This window comes from Anomaloglossus baeobatrachus, chromosome 2 (assembly GCF_048569485.1).
Source record: "Anomaloglossus baeobatrachus isolate aAnoBae1 chromosome 2, aAnoBae1.hap1, whole genome shotgun sequence".
Taxonomy (NCBI): domain Eukaryota; kingdom Metazoa; phylum Chordata; class Amphibia; order Anura; family Aromobatidae; genus Anomaloglossus; species Anomaloglossus baeobatrachus.
The window spans coordinates 475,590,671-475,615,033 of record NC_134354.1 but is presented as its reverse complement, the minus strand read 5'-3'; the positions used below and the strand labels follow the sequence as shown (position 1 = coordinate 475,615,033).

Below are 24,363 nucleotides of genomic sequence, written 5' to 3'. Positions count from 1 at the left end.
GTCGTCGTCGCTATGTGTGACACCACCTTAACCCTGCTTAAACCACAGCTCTGTTCTATTGACAGTGAGCTGCTTATCACAGGAAGGGCCATGGGTAGGATCACTAAGCAAGATCTTGTCTGGGCAGTGATAATATCTTAGTGATAAAATCTTCATTGTAAGTAAACAACAGCCACATGCTGTCCTCAGATTACATGGCAAAATCCTGCTGACAGATTTCCTTTAAGATTTTAAAGTAATGTGATTGTAGCCAATAAAGCCAGCTTTACACGTTGCAATTAGTTGTACAATCGCATTTGCGATGTGACACGCCCAGGTTGCATACGGGATCTTAAGAGATTGCACGTAGGTCGTTCATTTGCTGTCACACGAGCGTTAGTAGTCTATGTTAAATTGATCAATTTTGTGTGCGATCCTTTAGATCATGTGTTCTGTGACGTATGCATTGGGCACCCTTTTTTTTTTATTTATTGACTTGCCAAGCGTGTGTAATGTGTAGGGATGCGTTTTTACCATGTCATCTGCCATTCAGCTCTGCTACATGGCCGCTAACAGCAGACACAGACAGCCATGTAGCAGAGCTGAATGGCAGATGACAGCAGACACAGACAGAGCCGCACTGTCAGAATGAACTCGGGTGAACTTCACCCGACTTCATTGTCATGCTGCGGCTCTGTCTGTGTCGCGCCCTGATTAGCGGTCACCTGTGACCGCTAAACTCACCGGTGACCGCTAAACTCCTGAGTAACTGAAGTGTCCCCCCCTCTCTCATACTCACCGATCCCCAATCTCCGGCGCTGCACGGCATTCACACTGCTCCGGCGGCTTTTACTATTTTGAAAAAGCCGGCCGCCCATTAAACAATCTCGTATTCCCTGCTTTCCCCGCCCACCGGCGCCTATGATTGGTTACAGTGAGACACGCCCCCACGCTGAGTGACAGGTGTCACACTGCACCCAATCACAGCAGCCGGTGGGCGTGTCTATACTCTGCAGTGAAATAAATAATTAAATAATTAAAAAAAACGGCGTGCGGTCCCCCCAATTTTAAAACCAGCCAGATAAAGCCATACGGCTGAAGGCTGGTATTCTCAGGATGGGGAGCTCCACGTTATGGGGAGCCCCCCAGCCTAACAATATCAGCCAACAGCCGCCCAGAATTCCTGCATACATTATATGCGACAGTTCTGGGACTGCACCCGGCTCTTCCCAATTTGCCCTGGTGAGTTGGCAAATCGGGGTAATAAGGAGTTATTGGCAGCCCATAGCTGCCAATAAGTCCTAGATTAATCATGTCAGGCGTCTATGAGACACCCTCCATGATTAATCTGTAAATTACAGTAAATAAACACACACACCCAAAAAAATCCTTTATTAGAAATAAAAAGCACAAACATATACCCTGGTTAACCACTTTAATCAGCCCCAAAAAGCCCTCCATGTTCGGTGTACTCCAGGATGGTCCAGCGTCGCTTCCAGCGCTGCTGCATGGAGGTGACCGGAGCTGCAGCAGACACAGCCGCTCCTGCCACCTCCACACAGCTAATGAAGACAGCCGCGCGATCAGCTGAGCTGTCACTTAGGTTACCCGCTGTCACTGGATCCAGCGGTGGCCGCGGGAAACCTCAGTGACAGCTCAGCTGATCGCGCGGCTGTCTTCAGTTGCTGTGTGGAGGTGACAGGAGCGGCGGTGTCTGCTGCAGCTCCGGTCACCTCCATGCAGCAGCGCTGGAAGCGACGCTGGACCATTCTGGAGTACGCCGGACATGGAGGGCTTTTTGGGGCTGATTAAAGTGGTTAACCAGGGTATATGTTTGTGCTTTTTATTTCTAATAAAGGATTTTTTTGGGTGTGTGTGTTTATTTACTGTAATTTACAGATTAATCATGGAGGGTGTCTCATAGACGCCTGACATGATTAATCTAGGACTTATTGGCAGCTATGGGCTGCCAATAACTCCTTATTACCCCGATTTGCCAACTCACCAGGGCAAATCGTGAAGAGCCGGGTACAGTGCCAGAACTGTCGCATATAATGTATGCGGCAATTCTGGGCGGCTGTTGGCTGATATTGTTAGGCTGGGGGGCTCCCCATAACGTGGAGCTCCCCATCCTGAGAATACCAGCCTTCAGCCGTATGGCTTTATCTGGCTGGTTTTAAAATTGGGGGGGACCGCACGCCGTTTTTTAAAATTATTTAATTATTTATTTCACTGCAGAGTATAGACACGCCCACCGGCTGCTGTGATTGGGTGCAGTGTGACACCTGTCACTCAGCGTGGGGGCGTGTCTCACTGTAACCAATCATAGGCGCCGGTGGGCGGGGAAAGCAGGGAACACGAGATTGTTTAATGGGCGGCCGGCTTTTTCAAAATAGTAAAAGCCGCCGGAGCAGTGTGAATGCCGTGCAGCGCCGCGCCGGGGATCGGGGATCAGTGAGTATGAGAGAGGGGGGGAGAGGGATAGACTGACATGGACAGAGAGTGAGGGACAGAGATAGTGACCGACTGACAGAGATTACTGAATGACAGACATTGTGAGGCGCTTCAGAACGCAGCTTTTCAGCTGCGCTCTGAAGCGGACCTTTTTTAAGCTGCGGTGCAGAGCGCACACCTGCGCACATAGCATCAGACACCAAAATCGTATGAGGGATGTCACACGTACAATTGACTAGGTTTGTGCAACAAAACGCTCAATTCTAGAGAAAGATACGATGTGTTTGCGATCAACGGTTTTGCGTTCAATGCTGATCGCATGTAGATGTCACACGCAGATACCTCACAAACGATGCCGGATGTGCGTCACTTACAACTTGACCCCAACGACGGATTGTGAGATATATTGAAGCGTGTGTTGGGGGCTTAAGTTACTCTCGGGTGCAGGCTATATAACAGAGCCAGCACCTGTGCTTCATGAATCAGACTCCGCTCCTGATTCTGCTCCATATAATGATAGTGCACAACTTTCCTACAAGTTCATATAAGGGATTAAAGGAGTTGTCATAGAAGACTACAAGTTGTTTCTTGCACTGAGTGAGGTTGCGCCATCTATTCGTATTCTGTCTGGCAGTATGCATATTGCATACTTGCAGCCACATGACTGCTGTTCCCGGGTCTGACACCGGTGAATCCTCACAGCGCACAGTGCACGCAATGTGAGGAATCACAAGTCTGCAGTCACATAGACTATAATAAGAAGCCTGGGTCAACCAAAATAGCCAGTGCTAAATACTCAAAAAGAAACTAATTGCAAAGAATATGAAAAAGCACAAATCCAGCGCAGTCCCATATTAGATAAAAAGTATTCTTCTTTATTCATATAATTTCAATAAAATCCAGGAACATGCAGCAGAAAATTATGGCTTTGCCCAGGCTCTGACCAGAATCAGGATATCAGAATATTGTGCAATCTGCCCTTCTGCATGATATCCATCTCCTCCTTGGTTACGGGTCCCTGAATTTTGGTGTTGCAAAGATCACGCTAATCAAAACCCTAGGAACACTCTTCACCACACCCACCAGACACACCAGTGGACGGCCTGAAGGGAATAGGGTGGCCACTTGGGGGGTTGGTTAAGGGGAGGTCAGGAGTGTCAGGAGTCAGTCAGTTGAAGAGTGACTCTCAAGAGGAGAGGTCACGGAGTGTGTAGTGTTGGAGGTGAAAGAGAGGAGAGGTCAGGAGCTGGGCTCCTCGTTTACTAGGTGGCAGATGTTGATCTGGGCCTGGTAGGAGCTGGACCCCGGTCGCAGGGGATCGTGACAAGGGGCACAGACTGTCGAGGAGGACAGCCGGTGGCCTTGTGCCATCACCGGGTAAGGGCCAGGGCACGACGGGGTATGTGGACCCCAGGCCAGGAAGTAGCTTCAGGTGTCCTAGTACTTCACCCGATGAGGACGGAGCCTTCAAGATCCGTTCTCCACCCGCTCCAAAATCGGGGTACTAGCGCAATGAGGGGGATAGGACTTTCCCACTGCCTAGTCCAGAAAATCCCAAGCGTGAACCCTGAGAGCATAGCCATACGGGTGAGCGGGACTCGTTTAGTTCTAAGCTAAAGAGGACCAACTACAGAGAAAGGTCCCAAGGTCAAGGTCACAGGCTAACAAGTGACAGCAAAGGGCACGGGATCCCGGCGTGCTCCCTCCTTGATGCAGTGGCATCAAGAACTTTGATTTACCACGGTTGTCAGCGTCAGCATTATTGGACTGAGTGAGTACGCAATTAAGCCTCACCGGCCCGATGGCACCTCCCCGACACCATCACCGAGTCCCAGGGCATCCCCCCTACCCGTGTAGGGGTTAAACATCTAGCTCCCCACACCATCGCCACTAGGTACTCCCAGCCGCAGCGGTGGTACTTCACCCTTACCACACACCACGGGTGGCGTCCCGAACTTTAACCAAACCATCCCCTGTACATACACCCCCTTTTTATTTGAGTGGCCGCACGACCCCCCCCCACCTCTTCCCCGGGTTCAGATGTCCCTCGAGCCACCGCGGATCTGGATCAGAGCAGCCTGGCTGCTGACGCGGGGGTGGCACATATTCATAGATAAGTATGGTAAGTATGGTGATAAGTGAAATTCAGTTGTATTCAAAGGTACAAAGATTTAATTGTACCGAAAAGTAGAAAGATTTAATTGTACCGAAAAGTAGAAAGATTTAAGTGTACCCAAAAGTAGAAATATTTTTTTTTCTCTTGTTAGTGTTCACCCCTGCTGGACTTCAGAGATAAATTTCTTGAATAGAGTGAACAAGGAACATATTTCACAAAGATGTCCATAGGGCCATCTGTGTCTATAACAGAATAATACTGTAGGTATGTATCTTATTCTTTACGTGATCAAGTTCCTGTGTGAACAGGACAGCTTCGGTGGGCGTCTCTGTGTAGTAAATGGTTCCAGATCTACACAATGGTAGAAGAGTAGTGCTGTTGTAAGTATGGGTGAAACAACCTGATGACCCCCCCCCCCCTCCCCGGGTCCTGTCAAATGCACAGTGGTGGTCTAAGTGTAAAAGTAAAATGTTTCTACCTTTGGAGACAATTGAATTTTACCTTTGGTGTACAACCTATGAAAAAAAATCCTATTTTGAATAATCCTTTGTGTTTTGTGTGCTAGATAAATAATCTCTTGAAAAACACCCAACATTGGGTCGAAACATTAAAATCGGAGCATCCTAAATTTTCGAATTCTTTTTCTGTACATTTTTTTTCACTATTAAAGCATTGAAAAAAAACACTCCTCCTATTTCTTTTATTTTCTGGAGGTGCTATGGTCTCTTTGCAATACAGTTACATAGAGTGACACATAGAGTGACTACAGAAATATGGATTTAGACTGGACAACCCTTTAAAGGGAACCTGTCACCACTTTTTTGGCCTATAAGCTGCGGCCACCACCACCGGGCTCTTATATACAGCATTCTAACATGCTGTATATAAGAGCCCAGGCCGGGGGTATAACATAAAAAACACTTTATAATACTTACCTAACAGTCGCACTGTGGGCCTTATGGGTGTCTCCATTGTTCGGTGCCGGCGCCTCCTCTTTCGGCCATCTTTGTTCTCCTTCTTCTCTAGCCACGGTGCATGACGGGTCCGATGTCATACACACTTGCCGGCATTCAGGTCCTGAGCAGGTGCACTTTGATCTGCCCTGAGCAGGGCAGATCAAAGTGTTGTAGTGCGCCTGCGCAGGACTGGCGAGTGTGTATGACATAGCCGCGTCATGCACCCAGGCGTCACAAAGAAGACAAAGATGGCCGAAAGAGGAGGCACTGGCACCGGACAATGGAGACACCCATAAGGCCCACAGTGCGACCGTTAGGTAAGTATTATAAAGTGTTTTTTATGTTATACCCCCTGCCTGGGCTCTTATATACAGCATGTTAGAATGCTGTATATAAGAGCCCAGTGGTGGTGGCCGCAGTTTATAGGTCAAAAAAGTGGTGACAGGTTCCCTTTAAAGCTTGCCTCATAGCAGTTTGCCATTAGAAAATGTAAAGACAAAGCTTAAACCTTTGTTCTCAACAAGATTTCTACAGTTTCTACTGTTTCAGTACCAAAAACTTGTTAATGAAACTTGTAAGCCATGTATCTGCCAATAACATTTTAGCATTCATTTCTGGGTTAAGTAAATTTCTATAATCTATATATATAATTGCCTTATTCTGTCTGTCTGTCTGTCTGTCATGCTCCAAAATTGTGTCACCGTGACAGTGTCACCGTGACATGTCCTTACGGTGACACAAAGCTGATTGGCCGCTGGGCTCGCCATGGCCCCGCCCCCCCACACCGATTGGCCGCTCGCCCAGGCTGAGCCCCCACACGGATTGGCCAGCCGCTCGCCCAGCCTCCGCCCCCCCCACAGATTGGCCTCTCGCCCCGGCACCCTGCAGGCATTGGCAATTCGGCCACGCCACGCCCCGCCCCCCTCACGCAACGCACGTTAGCTCTGGCCCCACCCACCTCCCCCCGCGCATTCCCCGAACTGACAGGGCTGTCACGGAGGTGAGTACTGTACTCCCCCCCCCCCTCTCCCCCCCCCGCGCATTCCCCGAACTGACACGGCTGTTAAGGGGGGTGAGTACTGTACTCCCCCCCCCATCCCCCATCCCCCGCTCGCACGGGAGTGGTGTGGGCTCCCGTGCGAGCGGGGGACGGGATACGTTGGCATGGTTACAAGCGCATCGAGGTCCTGTAGCGGCGGAAGATCCACACGCACACACACACACACACACATCAGCTCACACTCACTCTCACACTCACTCTCACACACACCTCACACACACATCACATCGCATCCACACACTCACAGCATCCGGCGATATCCCTTGCTTCTCGGCCTCGATACTGTGCTGTGACCTTCCAGGACCTGACGGAGGATCACATGGCCAGAAGCATGTGGTATCTCCGGATGTTGTGACTGTGAGCGCGTATGTGCGATATCGTCAGTGTCTGTGTGTGTGAGTGTATGCGATCGGGTGTGTGTGTGTCGGGATCGGGTGTGTGTGAGTGGATGCGATCGTGTGTGTGAGTGGATGCGATCGTGTGTGTGAGTGGATGCGATCGTGTGTGTGAGTGTCGGGATCGGGTGTGTGTGAGTGTATGCGATCGTGTGTGTGAGTGGATGCGATCGTGTGTGTGAGTGTCGCCAGAGGAGGGGACAGAGAGGGGCTGAGGCTGGGGACAGAGAGGGGCTGAGGCTGGGGACAGAGAGGGGCTGAGGCTGGGGACAGAGAGGGGCTGATGCTGGGGACAGAAGGCTGATGCTGCGGGTAGAGAGGCTGATGCTGCGGGTAGAGAGGCTGATGCTGGTGCAGCATGGGGGATGGATTACAATGGGGGGTGCGCAGCATGGGGGATGGAGCACGTTTGGGAGTGCGCAGCATGGGGAATGGAGCACGTTTGGGAGTGCGCAGCATGGCGGATGGAGCACGTTTGGGAGTGCGCAGCATGGGGGATGGAGCACGTTTGGGAGTGCGCAGCATGGCGGATGGAGCACGTTTGGGAGTGCGCAGCATGGCGGATGGAGCACGTTTGGGAGTGCGCAGCATGGCGGATGGAGCACGTTTGGGAGTGCGCAGCATGGCGGATGGAGCACGTTTGGGAGTGCGCAGCATGGCGGATGGAGCACGTTTGGGAGTGCGCAGCATGGCAGATGGAGCACGTTTGGGAGTGCGCAGCATGGCGGATGGAGCACGTTTGGGAGTGCGCAGCATGGCGGATGGAGCACGTTTGGGAGTGCGCAGCATGGCGGATGGAGCACGTTTGGGAGTGCGCAGCATGGCGGATGGAGCACGTTTGGGAGTGCGCAGCATGGCGGATGGAGCACGTTTGGGAGTGCGCAGCATGGCGGATGGAGCACGTTTGGGAGTGCGCAGCATGGCGGATGGAGCACGTTTGGGAGTGCGAAGCATGGCGGATGGAGCACGTTTGGGAGTGCGCAGCCTGGCGGATGGAGCACGTTTGGGAGTGCGCAGCATGGCGGATGGTGCACGTTTGGGAGTGCGCAGCATGGCGGATGGTGCACGTTTGGGAGTGCGCAGCATGGCGGATGGTGCACGTTTGGGAGTGCGCAGCATGGCGGATGGAGCACGATGGGAAGTGCACAACACACCACACACACACACACACACTGGGAACCACAAACAACTGCCCTACACAGACACCTACACACACAGACAACGCTGCACACACACAACACCCAACACACAAACACCGCGGCACACACAAATATACGCACATACCGCACAACACACACATTGCACAAAACATACCTCCCCCCAAAACACACCACACACACACAAACCGCGCAACACACAACGCTACAGACACACAGCGCTCCACAAACAACGCAACACACATACAACACCGCTCTCACCCCCGTCACACCCAGACAACACCCAGAACATGTACAGCGCCTACACAAACACTTGGTAACTACACACAACATATATATATATAACAAAAATCATACATGAACTACACAATACGTAAATTCTAGAATACCCGATGCGTAGAATCGGGCCACCTTCTAGTACATAAAATAAATGACTGGTATTTTGGGTTTTGGAGATTCCTGCCCATTAAGGACACAAACTGTATAATTAATCTTGTAAGAAAGGAAAGGGCATGTATAATAAAGGAATGATATGCTAATCGGTTGCCACAATAATTAACAACATTTTTCTGCATCAGAAAAAAATATAAACTTCCACATTTCCTTATTACGAGGGAAGTAAAACCAGAAATACATGATTATTTCTAATAGTACACAGATGGTAACAATATGTTGCAACATAACGTCATTATCTCTTTTACAAATAAACTATAGAACTATTTTAAAATGTTTCACTTCTTAAATTAAATTAATTGTGAAAATTACAGCTGGCAATATACATCGTACATAAATATTTAAAGTGCAAACAATTGCCAAATCTAAACATCTCTAATGCTAAAAGACAAACCAGAAAATGCACATAATTGTGTAATAAAATTATATGCATCATGTCTCAAAATAATTGTATTCAGCTTTAAGAAAAAAACAGGAAAAAATAATGAGATGACTCTGCCCAATCTATAACGCAAATCAAGAAGGCTGGAGAAAACAGGAATTGTCAGACAATTATTATGGTTGTGGTTGCCAATGTAAAAACTGAAATATTAAAAAAAAAATGTTATGTTATGTTACTCATATAAATAAGCAATTAAAAAAATAATTATATTTGTATAAGTACATGTGTGGTCAATATAAAGGACTGGCACATGACTTATTTCTTCCAAAGACAATACTAAAGACCAGGGGTCACTCACTGCGAGTGGAAATAAAGCGATTCCGGCAGCTGTATAGGAAAGGGTTCTTTACAGTTAGAGCGGTCAGACTGTGGAATGCCCTACCACAAGAGGTAGTAATGGCAGATACTATAACAGCTTTTAAAAAAGGGCTGGATGATTTCCTCAGTACACACAACATTGTTGGTTATCAATAACTTAAGGCCGCTTTACACGCTGCGATATCGGTCCCGATATCGCTAGTGTGGGTACCCACCCCCATCTGTTGTGCGGGCAAATCGCTGCCAGTGCCACACAACATCGCCCAGAACCGTCACACTACTTACCTGCCCGGCGACGTTGCTGTGACCAGCGAACCGCCTCCTTTCTAAGGGGGCAGTCCGGCGGCGTCACAGTGACATGACTGAGCGGCCACCCAATAGAAGCGGAGGGGCGGAGATGAGCGGGACGTAACATCCCGCCCACCTCCTTCCTTCCGCATAGCGGCCGGGAGGCAGGTAAGGAGAGCTTCCTCGTTCCTGCGGTGTCACACGGAGCGATGTGTGCTGCCGCAGGAACGAGGAACAACTTTTTGTAACGATTTTTGAGAATGGACCCCCATGTCACCGATGAGCGATTTTGCACGTTTTTGCAACGATGCAAAATCGCTCATCGGTGTCACACGCAACAACATCGCTAATGCGGCCGGATGTGCGTCACCAATTCCGGGACCCCAACGACTCAGCATTAGCGATATCGTAGTGTGTAAAGCCCGCTTTAGGGACCAAATGTAGAACTGGTGGAGGAAGGATAAATAAATCAAAGATTTTGAGTTAGGTGTACACATGCGCTGGGACATTCAACTGCATTTTAACCCATTCCGCCAGAGCAGTTTTCCATTTTTGTGCTTTAGCTTTTCTTTCTATTTTTTCAAGAGTCATAACTCATATTTTTCTGTTGACATAGCCATAGGAGGACTGGGCTTGTATGGGATGAGTTAGATTTTTGAATGATTTTACTATTTAATGTACTGGAAAACAGGAAAAAAATTCCAAGTGCCGTGAAATTGCAAATAAAAAAATACAATTCCGTAATTGTTTTTTTGTGTTTTGCCTTCCAAATGACCAGACTATATCATTCTCCAGGTCAGCATCATTATGGCAATTCCAAATTTGTCTTGTTACATTTTGTATTTAAATAGTGAAAAAAGAGGGAAGTTTCTTAAATAAATAATAAACATTACATTTAGTTTGTGTCTCCATTTTCTGAGACCTGTAATGTTTTAATTTTTACGGCGCTGGAGCTCTGCAAATGGCTCTTTTATGATGAGCTGCCATTTTTCTTGCAGAACATGAAAAATTGCAATTCTGGAGTTTTGATTTTTTTTATTTCGCTTTTCAGTATTTACTGATCAGTTTAAAAAATATCTAATTTTTTTATCTTTTTTTTTTTTTATACTTGCTACTTTATCTTTTACCCCTGTAGGGTACTTGAACCTAAAATTGTCTGATAGCTTGCTCTGCATACTGCAATACCACAGTATAGCTGTATATTGTAAAAATCACAGTCTGATATGAAATCCAACCACAGGATGGTCTTCAGAGGAGCACCATCATGGCAAGCATTAGAGCCATTAGCAGGACTCTAGCTGCATTGACAACCCATCAGAGATTATGATGAAGGAGGATGAATGGAACATTGCACACCCCAGTCTGCACACTTTAAATGCCATTCTAAGAGATTACCGTATTTTTCGGATTATAAGACGCACTTTTCTTCCCAAAAATTTGGGAGGAAAATGAGGGGTGCGTCTTAAAATCCGAATATAGCCTACCGGTGGGGCTGTCTGTGCGGGCGTCCGGGTGTGTGCGGATTTCCGGGTGCGTGCAGGCGGTCTGGGTGCCTGTGGCTGAGTGCGTGCGTGCCTGCGGCCGGGTGCCTGTGCTTCTCTGTGCGGCTGGGCAGGCGGGCGGCCTGCGGTGGCTGTGCGGTGGGTGTCCCAGTGTGTCCACGGTCCAGTTTCAAATGATGGCTCCGGGAGTCAGCGCGTGCGCAGATGGAGCATTTGGATGAGAGCTCCATCTGTGCATGCGCCGCTCTGGGCGCCATCACTTGAATCAGGACCACGGACACACTGGGACACACCGCACCGGCCTGCGCCACCACTGAGCTGTCACGGCCGCTGCCACCCCTGAGCTGTCACCGCCGCTGCCACCCCTGAGCTGTCACCGCCGCTGCCACCACTGAGCTGTCACCGCCTCTGCCACCACTGAGCTGTCACCGCCAGTGCTACCACTGAGCCGCCACTGTAGCTTTACCTACTGACCCGCCGTTGCCAGCACAACCTCTGCCTCCTGTGACCCCGCTTCACCACCACTGCTGCCCCCCTCTGGTAAGACAACACCAGAGTATAAGACGGACCCCATTTTTTTTTTACCTTTTTTTATCTCTATATTTGGGATGCGTCTTATAATCCGGTACGTTTTAAGTCATAAACAGGGGAAACAGCTCTACTCTGCATGCATGTTAATGGCAGATGATAGCTGTGCAACACAGCCATCACCTGCTGGTGTAGCGCCCCTGAGACCCTCAGGGCGCTACAGGGAACTGCATCCTCTTGGGGATGCAGGACCTACCACCTGGGACCTGGAGTACCAGTGCCAATTCCACCAAAACACAATCCAAATCCTAGTTCTCCTCTCCACACTGGGCATAGAGGGTTAACCATGTAAGGGGATGGTCGCCATGGGAATGAGTCTCTGAGTATAGCCAGCCTGGTGGGAGGGGTCAGCAGTCAGTCGGTAGTCAGTAGAGAGTCTGGAGCACACAGGAGAGGTGTGCGGACGTGCCTGAGTTGGGTCCGTGTAACGGTGACCCTGGGGGCACAGGAGAGAGGTCGCCAGGACGGGTACCGAGTTACCACTGGCACCGGAAAACAATGGGGCACAAGGTCCTAGGTCAAGCTCAAGTTTTACACTGTTTGGCAAATACCTGCCCGGTGAGGACACCTCCACGGACTTTACCGAACCAAATAATCTGTTGGCATCAGCAGTAAACTAGGATCGGGGTTTGGACACTTACCTCCCCGCAGGATCCACACTGCCTGCCGTATGGAGAAGGAGACTGTACCCCAAAAGGGACAGTCGGGCCCCCAAACGCTCCACGCTACGGGGACCCAATCTACAGACAGTGCCGGGGAGAGAGAAACCTGGGTCACTACATTGGCACTGGTCCTCCTGGGACCTGAACCAGCAGCCCCTGGGTCAACAGTGAGTAGAGACTGTTAAAGACAACCTAGTGTGGTCTCCATTATTGCCCTACTACATCTCCCAGGCATAGCTCTACCTGCAAAGGGCCTACCATCACAGCTGCCACTACCATCAGCTCTGCCCACATTCAGCAGCGGCAATTCTCTATCTTTAACCGCAACCTGCAGATGGCGTCACATGACAAAAACTCTTATCTCCCCTGTAAATATCCCCCATTAACAGAAGGGTCCCAGAGCATGGGACCGGGCAATGGCCATCAGAGTGACACTCCCATTTGTTACCGCCTGGGACCGAGTACCCCCTTCTCTGGGTGCTACACTGGGTATTGTAATGCTCACCGACGAAGATGGCGGCGAGTGGGAGTGGACCCACTGGACCACAGGGAGACCCCAGGCTTACCCTTTCGTGGGAGGGGCTCAACTAAGCCCCCGCTGTGAGGTGCAACACCAGGTACCACTCCCAGTGCAGTAACTGGGACTGTGGCAGCTAAGCGAAGCAGAGTGGCAGCAGGACCGGGGTCAAGTAATGGACAAGAGAGGCAGGACGGGCACAGGCAGGACAAATGGGGCTTGCAGGACAGGCACAGGCAGGTGCAGAACTTCCGGCATGGGTAGTCAGGTTCACGTCACCAGGCAAGGGACATCAGGCACAGGTGGAACTCCCATCAACAGGGTCCAGATCATCAGGGACGGAACTCCAGTCGACAGAGTCCATGTCATCAGGCACAGATCACCAGGCAAGGGACATCAGGCACAGGACATCGGACACAGGTGAGGCCGGAGTGGCCGAGGCAGTCAGGATGATAGGTGCAGGTGGGTACAAACACAGGTACAGGATACAGGCTTTTCTGGACTCAGGTGCAGGACACAGATTGGCACGGACACAGGTTACAGGCAAGTACAGACAAGGATACAGGATACAGGCAGGTATGGACACAAGTGCAGGATTCGGGCTAGTACCAGAGAACAGACAAGTACAGACAGGAAATGTTCAGGGATCAGAGACAAGACAGGCACAGCAGAGCAGAACTGGTAGCTTGTAGGACTTTTGCTGGAGGCTAGGAAACCAGAGCAGGCACACAGGACCAACACGCATGATTTTGCAATATTCTGTAATAAGATAGAAGAGTCATTGGTGTCTACGTGTAGCCACCCAATCATGGACAGTCACTGACAGTGAAGGGCGCCCTTGCAGGACTTATGTTTGACCTTCCCTCCTCCCCCTGTCAGACTCTTCCCATGTAAACGCATGCACATTTACATCCATATTCACAATAGGCACAATATGATATATGTCTATGCTAATACATCATACATACATTTGCACATTACACATGCATATACATAATACAGATATAGTACAGACACAAGTATAAAACTACAAATGTGGTCAGTTTTTACTATTATTTTATTCCCATTTATCCCTATGTATTTAGCTTTTTGTTTTTTTAAAAAAAATGCATATGACAGAGATGATATTTTTATTTAGTGCTAATTTTTATGGTCTTTGCTAATGAGGCATTGCTAACAGGATCCTCTGGGGCGTGTCTTTAGTCTGTTCTGCATTATTACCCTGTGACTATGCCCGCTTGGAAAGACTAGAAAAAGGGCAACATCTCTGAAATTGTACGGCGGATTTTAAAAAAAAAATCAACACTAAAGGACAAAAACTGTCCACTTTTGACATGGTGACAAGTCCTCTTTGAGTGTCATTTTGCCAAACACATATATTAGCATTTTAATTGTATTTTCTTTTATTCTATTACATCTATGAAAAAAAGTTACCAATCAAAGTTACAAATCAATTTTTTATGCTATTATTGTTTATGCTATTATTACAGGCAGACCTAATACGTTTGTTATTTAGTGATTTATAACATTTATTGCAAAAAAAATGTATTTAAAAAGTATGATTTTTTTTTTTTTTTTTAGGAAATATTACTATACTGGCTGCACATGTGGTATGTTGGCACCTGCACCCAATGGTTATTTTTGGAATCTTCAACAGAAGGTGCAACTTTTATCAAGTTAGAAGGCTTTGTATTGTCAGTGGTTTTGCCAGAATGTTTCAGTATTTCATTGAATGTGTTTAGTGAGAAATTCAAGTCCTTAAAGGGAACCTGTCACCAGGTTTTTCCCATGTAAGCTGTGGCCACCACCAATAAGCCCTAATATACAGCATTCTGCAATGCTGTGTATAAGTTTCCAAGCTAACCTGTATAATGTAATAAACATCTTTATTAAACTGACCTGTCGGGCGGTCCAATGGGCGTCGCTGGTTTTGATCCGGCGCCTCCTATTTTCTTGCAATTATCGTCCTCCTTCTTGCTTCGTGTGAATGGCATGTCCTACGTCATCCACACTGTGTTCTCCATTGCACTCCTGCACATGCACACTTTTCTCTGCCCTGCTGGGGACATTCAGATGTGGTCAAAATAGATGGTACCCCTTGTTTAATGCAATAAAAACTCACAGTGGTCACAGAAATAATGTAAATCTTACAAAAATAATAATAAATAAAAAAAATCTATGAAAATGCACAAATGAAAGTCAGACATTGCTTTTCAACCATGTTTCCAGAGAATTTAAAAAAATAAATAAATAAAACTCATGAAACAGGCCTAGACAGAAATGAAAATATTGTAACAAAAGGGACATGTTAAATCAATGTGTGTCCACTAATTAACATCACAGGTGTCTACAATATTGTAATCAGTCAGTGGGCCTGTATATAGGGCTACAGATACTCACTGTGCTGTTTGGTGACATGGTGTGTACCACACTCAACATGGACCAGAGGAAACAAAGGAAATAGTTGTCTCAGGAGATTAGAAAGAAAATTATAGACAATCATGTTGAAGGTAAATTTTATAAGACCATCTCCAAGCAGCTTGATGTTCCTGTGACTTCAGTTGCACATATTATTCAGAAATTTAAGATCTATGGGACTGTAGCCAACCTCCCTGGACATGGCTGCAGGAGGAAAATTGATGACAAATCAAAGAGACAGATAATTTGAATGGTAACAAAAGAGCACGGAAAAACTTCTAAAGAAGTTAAAGGAGAACTTCAAGCTCAAGGAACCTCAGTGTCAGGTCATACCATCCATCGTTGTTTGAGCCAAAGAGGACATCATTGTTGAAAAACAATCATAAAAATGCCATACTGGAATTTGCCAAACTACATGTTGACAAGCCACAAAACGTCTGGGAGAATGTCCTATGGACAGAAGAGACAAAAATGGAACTTTTTGGCAAAGCACATGAGCTCTATGCTCACATACGGAAAAATGAAGCAGATCAAGAAAAGAACACTGTCCCTACTGTGAAACATGGAGGAGGCTCTGTTATGTTTTGGGGATGCTTTGCTGCATCTGGCACAGGGTGTCTTGAATCTATTCAGGGTACAATGAAATCTCAAGACTATCTAGTGATTCTAGAGAGAAATGTGCTGCCCAGTGTCAGAAAGCTTGGTCTCAGTCAGTTCTTTCATAGGATAATGACCCAAAACACACAGCTAAAAACACCCAAGAATGGCTAAGAGGAAAACATTGGACTATTCTGAAGTGGTCTTCTATGAGCCCTGACCTAAATCTTATTGAGCATCTATGGAAAGAGCTGAAACATGCCGTCTGGAAAAGGCAACCTTCACACACGAGACAACTGGAGCAGTGTGGTCTTGAGGAGTGGGCCAAAATATCATTTGATTGCAGTGATTGCCTCAAAAGTTTGTGCAACAAAATATTAAGTTAAGGGTACCATCATTTTTTTCCAGGCCTGTTTCATGAGTTTATTTTTTAAAAAACTCTGTGGAAGCATGGTTGAAAAGCAATGTCTGACTTTCATTTGTTCATTTTCATAGATTTTTTTCATGTATTATTACTTTTGTCAGATTCAAGTTATTTCTGTGACCATTGTGAGTTTTTCTTTCATTAAACGAGGGGTACCAACAATTTTGACCACGTGTGTATCAAAGTATTGTAGTGTGCATGTGCTGGCCTTCTTTGACATTTCCCCATGCCTGCACATTACAGTAATTTGCTCTGCCCTCAGCAGGGCAGAGAGAAGTGCGCATGCACAGGAGCACATTGGAGAAGTTTGTGCGGATGATGTAGGACACGTCATCCACATGAAGCAAGAAGGAGGACACTGATTACAAGAAGAGAGAAGGCGCCGGACCAAGACCAGTGAAGCCCATCGGACTAGACTGCCCTCACATGAGTATAATAAAAGGTGTTTTTTATGTTATACAGATCGGTGGTGGCTGCAGCTAAAATGGAAGAAACCTGGTGACAGGTTGCCTTTAACCAAATTCAAGAAAAAAGACAAGAGTGTAACAGAATCTTCACTTTATAGTGGTCAGTTATTGCTATGATTCAAAATGATATTTGTCTAGTGTAAAGCTGGCCATACACATTAGATGGCTGTCAGAAGAACGATGCTATGACTAAGTGCTCCTGTATTCTCTATGACAAAGCCATTGGCAGACACGTTGGCTTGGTGGCTTATCACTGGGAGAAAAATGTGATCAGCAGTCTGAAATTGGACATCAACATTTCCCCTGACTATTAGTTAGCTAGTACACCCATACTCATTAGCCAGTTAGCTGAACCTGTTGATATCAGCTCACATTAGTGTAATGTGTACGGGGGCATTAAGTGCAGAAAGAAAATTAGGGATTAACAAAAAAATTATAATCAATAAGCGATATATGAAGACAGTCACGGTAAAAGTTTATGCATGTACACATAGAGATAATTACAGTTATTGTTACGGCTTTTTTGCCATTAATCATAGCAAAATCAAAAATCTAAATTGCCAAAATTGTGAAATGTGAAATAATCATGATATTATTGTTCAAGGATCTGCCAGAGTCCTAAGCCTCTGTAGATGAGTAGAACATAAAACTCTTTGAGGGTGTAGATAGCGGTGGCCAAATGATAATTCAGCCAACTGTTTGGCTGGCTGCTATCTCTTCACACCCCTCCATACACAGGAACTCTTGCTCTGCCTATCTCGACAAGAACACAAGGTAGTTTGAAATTGGACATGGTTGATGGAGGCCCCATACACATTAGAATGTCATCCGAACCCACCAATATCAACCTACATTTGTCAAAAGTGTATAGGAGCTTTGGCTGTGTATGTGAAAGCTGTATATAGGTGATGGGTCTAACTGGGGTCTGTAGTGGGGAAAGTATATGTCAGGTCAGAGGTCAGTATCAATATATGGAGGCCTGTATTTGCTGTGGGTTCTTTTTCCAGTCTTAGATCGTCATTGAAGTCTGTACTTACTCTGGAGTCTGCATTTATTCTGGAGTTTCATATGGGGTCTATATTTATTCTGGAGTCCTGTATGAGGTCTGTGTTAAATCTCGGGTCTGTACTATGCATTTATTCTGGACTCAGGACTGAGTTCATTTTTGGATCTGTGATCTCTATTCTAATATTGGTTCTCTTCTATTTTTAGTATTTTAGGTTTACAAGAGGCTGCTATATTCACCTTGGAGTTTATGTACTGTACTTATTTTGGGGCCTGTACGTATTCTGGGGTCTGGTTTTATGTTGGCATTTATTTATTTTAGGTTTAGGGATGTGAATTTATTTGGGTCTGTATTCTGGTATTTGAGCCTGAAAACCTGAAAACATTTGGGGCTCTAATGGTTTGAGGATGAGATCTGTTATCGTATATGTAATACTTGGAAATACATTCCGTTACCAGTGATTTGGGGATATGACCTATGCAAATGGGGTAAATTCTTCGTCTTCCACATGTTAATTATTGTAAAGTACTAAATTCTGTTTGAAGCCACGCATCCAAGTTGCTGGAATTTTTTAATGACAAAGGTGACAACCCCATTCCCATTGATCTTTATTACAAAATATAACCCCATTCCCATTGATCTTTATTATAAAATATATTAGTAATGATGTTCCGATCAGTGACTGTCAATCCTGTTTATAGTTGCAATTGTACAGTGAAAATAAGTGCCATGTCTAAATCGAAATCTCCCAAAAAAAAAGTATTAAAGAAAAGAACCAAAAAGTATAATAAAAAAAACACAAAACTAATTAATCTGTTAAAAAAATAAAAAAGGCCACAATTAAAAAACACATATCACGCAAGATAAAATAAAATATGAAGTGCAGGGGAACAGACTAAGTTATACATATGCAAGAATACATAATTCTTTGGAATGTTACATTGTGCCAACCGAATCAAATATCAATAGAACTAATCAATATATAGGCTAAACTCAATAAAGCAAAATAAAGGGTACTGTATGTTACTTTAATATATAGTGAAATGATGCTATTAGCTAAAAATATGCAAACCAGTAAATAAAGGTGGAATTAGTAACCAATATATTGTACAAGCCCCATAAATAGGAATAAAAAATCAGAAGGACAGAAATAAGCCAGGGAATAATATACAGAAGTGGTTGCATTATGGCACCTGCCTGTTCCATGCCACTCACCCTGACACATTTTTGCATGGGCTTCTTCAAGGAATGTCGGAGTGAGTGGAAAAGGAACTATCTGGCTCCATAATAATTTTGTTTGTCATTTATTTTGTTATGATTTTTGCCGCTTTTTTTAATTTAATTTAATTTTTATAGTTATATTGTAAATCAAGGTATTTACTTCTAAATAGGTTTTGTTTTACTATGTACAAATGAGTGCCCAAACCACCATCATTCAGGATCATTCCCATCTAAAAAACACTTCACCGTTGCATGACTTTTGAAAAAAACCCCACAATATTTAGTAGTTGATCAGCGAACACTTCACCTTCTTGTATAATATTAAGGCTATGTGCATACACTGAGTATTTAGTTGCAGAAATTTCTGCAGCAACTCTGCATCTCTTGGCAAAAAAAAAATGAGCTTTTGCCTCTATTTTGACGCTTTTTTAATGCGTTTTTTTGCATGTGTTTTCTATGCATTCTGGGGTGGAAAAACGCTGCAAAAAACGCAGACAGAATTGACATGCTGTAGGTTTATTTCTGCACCAAATCTGCAAGCTAAAAAAGCAACATGTGCACAAAACTTCAGGATTCTCATTGACTTTGCTGGTATAAGAATTTGCATACAGTTTTGTGACAAAACTGCACTAAGAAAACGCATCAAAAACAGCAATAAAAAGGCACTGTGTGCACACAGCCTTAAAGTACTTTTAGTTTCTATAGTAAATGATACAGCTCATTAAGCGCAACTTAGCACAGTAGTGTATAGTGAAAGTCCTTCATGAAGGAATTTAAGGTATCTGACAATGATTGTCTCCAGAATTCAATAATTTTTATCCGTTATCAGTCCCTCTACTCGAGCCTACTTACAGGAAGTCTGTGTATTCAACCACAACGCAACACTCATACCTAGGGTGTATATACATTGAATGTAGATCTATATATATTTTAACTACAAGCAACGCACGTGTGTGAGTGTGTGTGTGTGTGTACAAAATATACACACACACACACACACACACACACACGTTCCTTGTAGTTAACATGCTACTGATAATATATGATGGATTTCTAAGTTTTTTATATGCAAGATCACTAGATCTTTTAATCTTACTTTCATCAAGCTGAGTCACAAGGGTTGAAAAGATAAATTTCTAGCAAGGAAACATACACTTCCAATCAGAAAGCAGATGGCAGACAGCTTCCTGCATTAACTTAACAGTGCACAACGCCTTCCTCAATTACTGAAAAATGCCCACATTTAAGCAAAAAGCTCTTAATACAGTATCTAATAAATATACGGTATATATATTTATATCTAAATACATATTATATATATATATATTTATAGTTTTATATATATATATATATATATATATATGTATGTATATGCATATATATATATATATATATATATATATATATATATATATATATATATATGTATGTATAAGAAAGAAATAGGAAAAGCCCTTAATAATTTACTTGAAAGATTGCTCACATGACTTTACTACAAGCCATTATATAGGGGTATTGAACAATAATAATAATGGAGTTACTTATAATCATTAATATTATTTACCATTGCACATCTTCCTCAATTACTGAAAAGCAAATCCCTAACACTTAAAGCAATATATATATATATATATATATATATATATATATATATATATATATATATATATATATATATATATATATATATATATATATATATATATATATATATATATATATGTCACCCACTCTACTATTTTATAAGTTCAATGTCATTGACAATAGGTGAGAAAGCCTACTCTTTTTACATCTACTATCATGTATCAGGATTATGGCCAAAAGAAGTCTTTGCTAGATGTGACATCAGAGAATGAGAGTTTAATCCAGTAGTGATCACATGTCATAAGAGGTTATACTTCATAATGATTCATTTTACTTTAGGGATAACTACATGCAATGGCTCATGAAAGTTCATAAAGATGGATCTATGGAAAATATATAGCATACTGGAAAATTATGTCAATTTTAGTGCTTGCAGACAAATACAAATTGTATGTATAGTGTGAATCTTATAACGCCAGAGGGCAGTAACAAGAAAACTCCATACAGCAGTTCAAATAAACATAATGACAAATAGGGAAAGACTATAGTATTATAATATTGAAGTACTTGTAGAAAAAAACATGTTTTTATCCTTAAGATGCTTCATATATAAAATCAATAACTTACCCCACAATATAACATAGGACCCCAAACTGAATGAGTCTGAATGTCAATCCAACTTTCTTGTCTCGAACCAGGACCATCCTTGGGGTGTCATATTCAAAGAAGAAGTTACCGATCTCTTTCTTTAACTTGTGCCCCATCCTGAGCTCTGTGCTCTAAGATCAGACAGCTTGGAGCAGCTCCTTACAGTCAAAGGGTGGAGTTTTAGTATCTTGCTAAATCCTTGTTTGCTCAAGAGGCACAGTTTGTGTGTGTATTCCTGTGAACTTCTGAAAGAAGTCTGGATGTTCTGAGATTCCTGGATAGTGAAGACCTATATGGGTGCATGCTGTGGATTCTGGACTGAGGGTGGATGTGGGAGGGATGTCATTATCACTAAACTTCCCAGATGCAACTCTCTTGTCTGTGTAGAAGAAATGACTAACAGCAGTCACATGCAGTAGACTTAGACCATCAGTGCTGGAAGCATATATCTGTGTGATCAAGCTCCAGTTACTGGCTTCTTTATAAGACTGAGATATGTATTCAGGAAGGCTGATTAGATTTTTATCAGAAAATTCTACTGGAGTCATTAGAAGGCATATGAAGAGGATAACTGCTGAAGATCTGTTAAAGAACTGTTATGCACTGAAATTTTATTTCTACAACTGATGAATAGACCTCCTATTTCCAATCTCCTATCTCCTTCGATCCCCGATTTCCTTCGATCCCCAATCTCCTTCTATCCCCTATTTCTTTTGATCCTCGATATTCTTCAGTCCCCGATCTCCTTCAATCCCGATTTCCTTCAATACCCAATCTCCTTCAATGCTTGATCTCCTTCGATCCCTGATTTCCTTCGATCCCCGATATCCTTTAATCCCCAATCTTCCTCAATCCCCGATTTCCTTCGATCCCCAATCTCTCCATCAATCCCTGATCTGCTTCGTTTCTCGATCTCCTATTATTCCTGATCTTCTTCAATCCCCACTCGCCGATGGGCAAATCATTCGATCAATGCGATTTTTACCTTTCTGCATCTTTGAATGGATTGTTTTCCCCAGAGTAGATATTTTAGACCAATATTCCTGAAACTTTAGCTAATTGTACTTGTCATCCACACTTCTTCTGTCAAAATATGATACGTTATTTTACTAAAGAAAGGTTTTTAGGGAGTGAACACACATATTCAGGTTTTTAGATTACATTTTAATATCTAAAGATAAAAGTAGATTAAAACAGGAGAAATTTCAATCATTTCTACATACGTGTCCTCCATTTATTAACTAACTAGAAGGTGGCCCGATTCTAACGCATCGGGTATTCTAGAATTTAATTTATTGTGTAGTTCATGTATGATTTGTGTTATATATATATATATATATATATATATATATATGCTGTTGTGTGTAGTTGCCAAATGTTTGTGTAGGGTGCTGTAAATGTTCTGGGTGTTGTCTGGGTGTGGGGGGGTGTGAGAGCGGTGTTGTTTGTGTGTTGCGTTGCGTGTGTTGCGTTGCTTGTGGAGCGCTGTGTGTCTGCAGCATTGTGTGTGTGTGGTGCTGTGTGTGTTGTGCGGTTTGTGTGTGTGTGTTTTGGGGGAGGTATGTTTTGTGCAGTGTGTGTGTGTGTTGGAGGAGTAGTCCTGGGGGGAGATGAGTATAATAGGAGGAGTAGTCCTGGCGGGAGAGCAGGATAATAGGGGGAGAGCAGGATAATAGGAGGAGTAGTCCTGGGGAGAGAGGAGGATAATAGGAGTAGTCCTGGGGAGAGAGGAGAATAATAGGAGGAGTAGTCCTGGAGGTGAGGAGTAGTCCTGGGGGAAGAGAAGTATAATAGAAGGCGTAGTCCTAGGGGGAGAGGAGAACAATAGGAAGAGTAGTCCTGGGGTATAGGAGTCTAATAGGAGGAGTAGTCCTGGGGGGATAGGAGTCTAATAGTAGGAGTAGTCCTGGGGGAGAGGAGTATAATAAGAGGAGTAGTCCTGGGGGGAGGAGTCTAATAGTAGGAGTAGTCCTGGGGGAGAGGAGTATAATAGGAGGAGTAGTCCTGGGGGGAGAGGAGTCTAATAGGAGGAGTAGTCCTGGGGGAGAGGAGTATAATAGGAGGAGTAGGAGTAGGAGTAGTCCTGGGGGGAGGTGTCTATTAAGTGTAGTCCTGGGGGGAGGTGTATTGATACCCAATGTGTGTGTGGGGCGTGGCTGAGCGGGCAGTGTGTGTGGGGGGCGTGGCTGAGCGGGTAGTGTGTGTGGGGGGCATGGCCAAGTGGGCAGAGTGTGGGGGGAGCGTGGCCGAGCGGGCAGAGTGGGTGTCTATTAGGTGGATTAGTCCTGGGAGGAGGTGTATAGGTGCCCAATGTGTATGGGGGGCATGGTCGAGCGGGCAGAGTGTGTGGGGGGCGTGGCCGAGCAAGCAGAGTGGGTGTCTATTAGGTGGAGTAGTCCTGGGGGGAGGTGTATAGATGCCCAATGTGTGTGGGGGGTGTGGCCGAGTGGGCAGAGTGTGTGGGGGGCGTGTCCGAGCGGGCAGAGTGTGTGTGGGGCGTGTCTGAGCGGGCAGAGTGTGTGGGAGGCATGGTCAAGTGGGCAGTGTGTGTGGGGGGTGTGATCGAGCGGGCAAAGTGTGTGGGGGCGTGGCTGAGCGGGCAAAATGTGTGGGGGGCATGGCCGAGCGGACAACTATGCAAAGCGGTTTCCATAGTTATCTGATGTGTATTATGGTTACCAGCGTACGCCGGCCACGGCACACGTGTGTCGGGAGACGGGGTAAGCTAGTAAGCATGGTACACATCAGGTAACTATTCAAAGCGACAGTGCTGGTTCACTTTTTGTTTGTTAGTCTCCTGCTGTGCAGCACGTATCGGCGTGTTTGACAGCGGGAGACCAATGATCTGAATGGGCAGGGAGCCAGCATACGCTGGTAACCATAGTACAGAATCGGGTAATTAAGCAAAGTGGTTTCCATGGTTACCTGATGTGTACCATGGTTACCAGCGTACACCGGCAACCCCAGCAACGCGAGGGTATGTCTCGTCTGGGTTGCCAGTGTGGGCTCCCGGGGGTGCAGCACTCACCTGGGAGTCAGGACTCCGTGTAAGTTCGGGGAATGCGTGCGGGGGGCGGGGCCAGGCCAAGCCGAGCGGCCAATCCGTGCGGG

At 45.1% G+C, this 24,363-nt stretch overlaps 1 protein-coding gene across 1 annotated transcript in view; it reads right to left on the bottom strand.

Annotated features, from left to right (window-relative positions):
• Positions 1-21,501, bottom strand: part of P2RX1 (purinergic receptor P2X 1) — a 178,538-nt gene extending 157,037 nt beyond the window's left edge. The window contains exon 1 of the mRNA XM_075336374.1: positions 21,232-21,501. Within this exon, the coding sequence (XP_075192489.1) occupies positions 21,232-21,368 (137 nt within the window). The 5' untranslated portion in view covers positions 21,369-21,501. The remainder of the gene's footprint in view (positions 1-21,231) is intronic.
• Positions 21,502-24,363: the final 2,862 nt, after the last annotated feature.